Source organism: Penaeus vannamei, chromosome 28 (assembly GCF_042767895.1).
Source record: "Penaeus vannamei isolate JL-2024 chromosome 28, ASM4276789v1, whole genome shotgun sequence".
NCBI lineage: Eukaryota > Metazoa > Arthropoda > Malacostraca > Decapoda > Penaeidae > Penaeus > Penaeus vannamei.
Genome location: NC_091576.1, coordinates 29,351,321 through 29,353,820, shown reverse-complemented (window position 1 = coordinate 29,353,820; position 2,500 = coordinate 29,351,321). Strand labels below are relative to the sequence as shown.

Here is a 2,500-nt window from a genome sequence, read left to right as displayed (position 1 = left end):
GGAGACTGTTAATTTCTTACAGAAAGATGAGTTGACAGTTTTGTACAAAGATGTCAGTTCTAATTCAGATCCAGAGAGAAAAGTAACTGTACCCCAGCTAGTTCTGCAACAGTCTGGACATGATACAGAGTCACAAGCATTCCCGGTGGATCCTTATGTTATAGAATTAGACAGTAATTCAACTCCTAACAAAGACCCACCTCTGCAGCCAATCATTACTCCAGAGGCTGCTCTTCAGTCACCACAGAAGGAGACTCTCTTGAAGGCTCTTCTACTAAAGGGCTCCTCTGTGTCATCTGTGTCACCAGGAGATGTCAGTGGAGTGATGCGTCAGATGATTCCTTCATCCCTGGCATCTCCATTGACACCAACACTGGTGCAAACCTCTTTTACCTCCACCTTGGTACAACATCCACCTTCTGTACCTTCATCACTCAGTTCACCCTTATGTAGTCCTGGAGAGGAATTAGTACAGCCTATATATGTAATGGACTCTTCCAAAGGCTTATCTCCAGTTTTGCGCTTTCCTCGTGACATAGCAGTGTCTGGTACGAGTCTTATCAATCCAGGTGAGAAAGGTGAATCCTTTGTTGTCATAGAGGCCTCTGGAGTGGCACCTCAGGAAGGTGTCCTGTCAACCTCCGACTCTCAAGATCAGCCTCAGATTTCAGAAGAAATGAAGATACTCTTGCAAGCTATACAGATTCGAGACTCCCAAGATCAGAGCCAAGGAGGCTCTCCTGGAAGTCCGTTAAAAACCAATGTTCCTACTTCTACTCCTGTATCATCATGTGGGCCTGTCCTCAGTCATACACTAGCTGTACCAACTCCCTCAGGTCCCCACACTCCCACAGACACGGCACTCCGACAGCGCATCTCTCGCATGCTTCACGACAAAGATTCAACTAAAAAGAAAAGTCCCAGCCAAGCTCTGACTCCCAAGAAAAGCAATCACTGTCCTGAGCTGCCACAGAAGCTGAGTCCTGTCAAGGAGCAAGAATCAGTTCTTGTTCATGCCAAATCAACGCCAGAAAAAGGAAGGCCATTACCTCTTCTACGACAGTTACCAACATTACAAGGGTCTAACCCTGTTCCTCCTTTGCCTCCATTGTCTGTTCCCTCCTCTCCCACTAGTGTCCCAGTCCCATTAACAGTGTCTGCATCTTCAGAAAGAAGGAAACCAAGTTTTCAAGCACCACCAAACAAGACAAATTATAAAACTAATGATAAAGCAGGGGATAAGGTGAATGTAAAGACCAGAGGAAGTAGTGACAGTGAATCAGTGCCTGACTCTAAGTAGATAGTTTAATAGATGTTTCATTTTCAGTTCAGAAGTGAACCAGATTTCCCAGTCTTGTTACATGTCTTATAGGAAGTGCAGATCTTATTTCTGTTCTCTTGTGCCTTCCTCTTTCACAGTGCAATGAATGCATGTTAGACCTCAATATTTCCAACTCGTTTGTCAAGAGACACTGAGGACTTATTCTCGCAAACACATTTTTACATGAATTGAAAGCACACTTGGGTGAAAAGGAGATATCGCTCACAAATAACAGATTCTAAGACTAAAGACTTAGTGCAGTGCTAAACCATACTTCAGCTAGCTTTATTTGTACCTACCCTGTTGCGTTTTGTGCCTTAAAAAAAATCTTTACCACAGGCTTACTTTTTGCCTGCATATATGATGGATTCACAAGTTTGAGCCACTTGAGTTGCTTAGAGGCATCTCGTGTGTTTATCCCATGCACAGAGATGAAGTCGACAACTTAAAGTAATGTGCTCGGATTTGTTACTGTCTTGCCTGCATATATGAAGCTGTTGCTCATAAACATTTGTTGCCTGAGAGGAGCCTTAAACTTGCCCATCTTGACTTCATTGTATACATGTGCTTGCTTGGTGATTAATGTAACCCAAGTTTTTATAGTCTACAGAACATATGACACATATCCTAACAACAAGCTTTGTGCAGGAAATCTGAAATGAACCCTTGTCCCCACACTTTATTGGACAGTTTATGCATGGTATTTGTTGTCAATGTTTGGTAGAATGTATTTTTAAGTCTAGTGGGGCAAATTTTTTGTTTGATTATTTTCATGAATGGCAATGCTTATGAGTTGAAATTGTCATGAAATTTCTTTGAAAATTTGTGACGGCTATTTGATAATTCAAAAATTGGTTGTTAATATTGTTTATATTTAATAATGATTATGTTTTGATGCTATCTTGGTATGGCTTTAGTCTTGAAGGGAGAATAAGACTTAATTAATATTCTTGATAGTGTGAGTGTTTTGTGTTAAAAGAAGAAAATGGGAAACTACCAATCAGATCTGTTGCGTACCCTGCTAGGCTATTCATGCATGTGTTACCAGTGAAGAGTAATTGTGCTATTGAGTCTTTGTGATCGAGAATCACATTGTTGATATATTCTTCTTTGGCAAAACTTCAGTTAGTCATATGGTCATTTAGTCAAACATGAATATTTTCCCCTGTCTCTTTAATA

The 2,500-nt window shown here is 40.9% G+C and overlaps 1 protein-coding gene across 4 annotated transcripts in view; it reads left to right on the top strand.

Annotated features, from left to right (window-relative positions):
- The window catches only part of LOC113829009 (uncharacterized), a 39,148-nt gene that overhangs the window by 35,447 nt on the left and 1,201 nt on the right, over positions 1 to 2,500 (top strand). For all 4 annotated transcript variants that reach the window (XM_027382082.2, XM_027382086.2, XM_027382084.2 and 1 more), the window contains exon 5: positions 1 to 2,500. This exon is cut by the window's left edge and continues 395 nt beyond it; it is cut by the window's right edge and continues 1,201 nt beyond it. In XM_027382082.2, coding sequence (XP_027237883.2) covers positions 1 to 1,300 — 1,300 coding nt within the window. In that variant the 3' untranslated portion in view covers positions 1,301 to 2,500.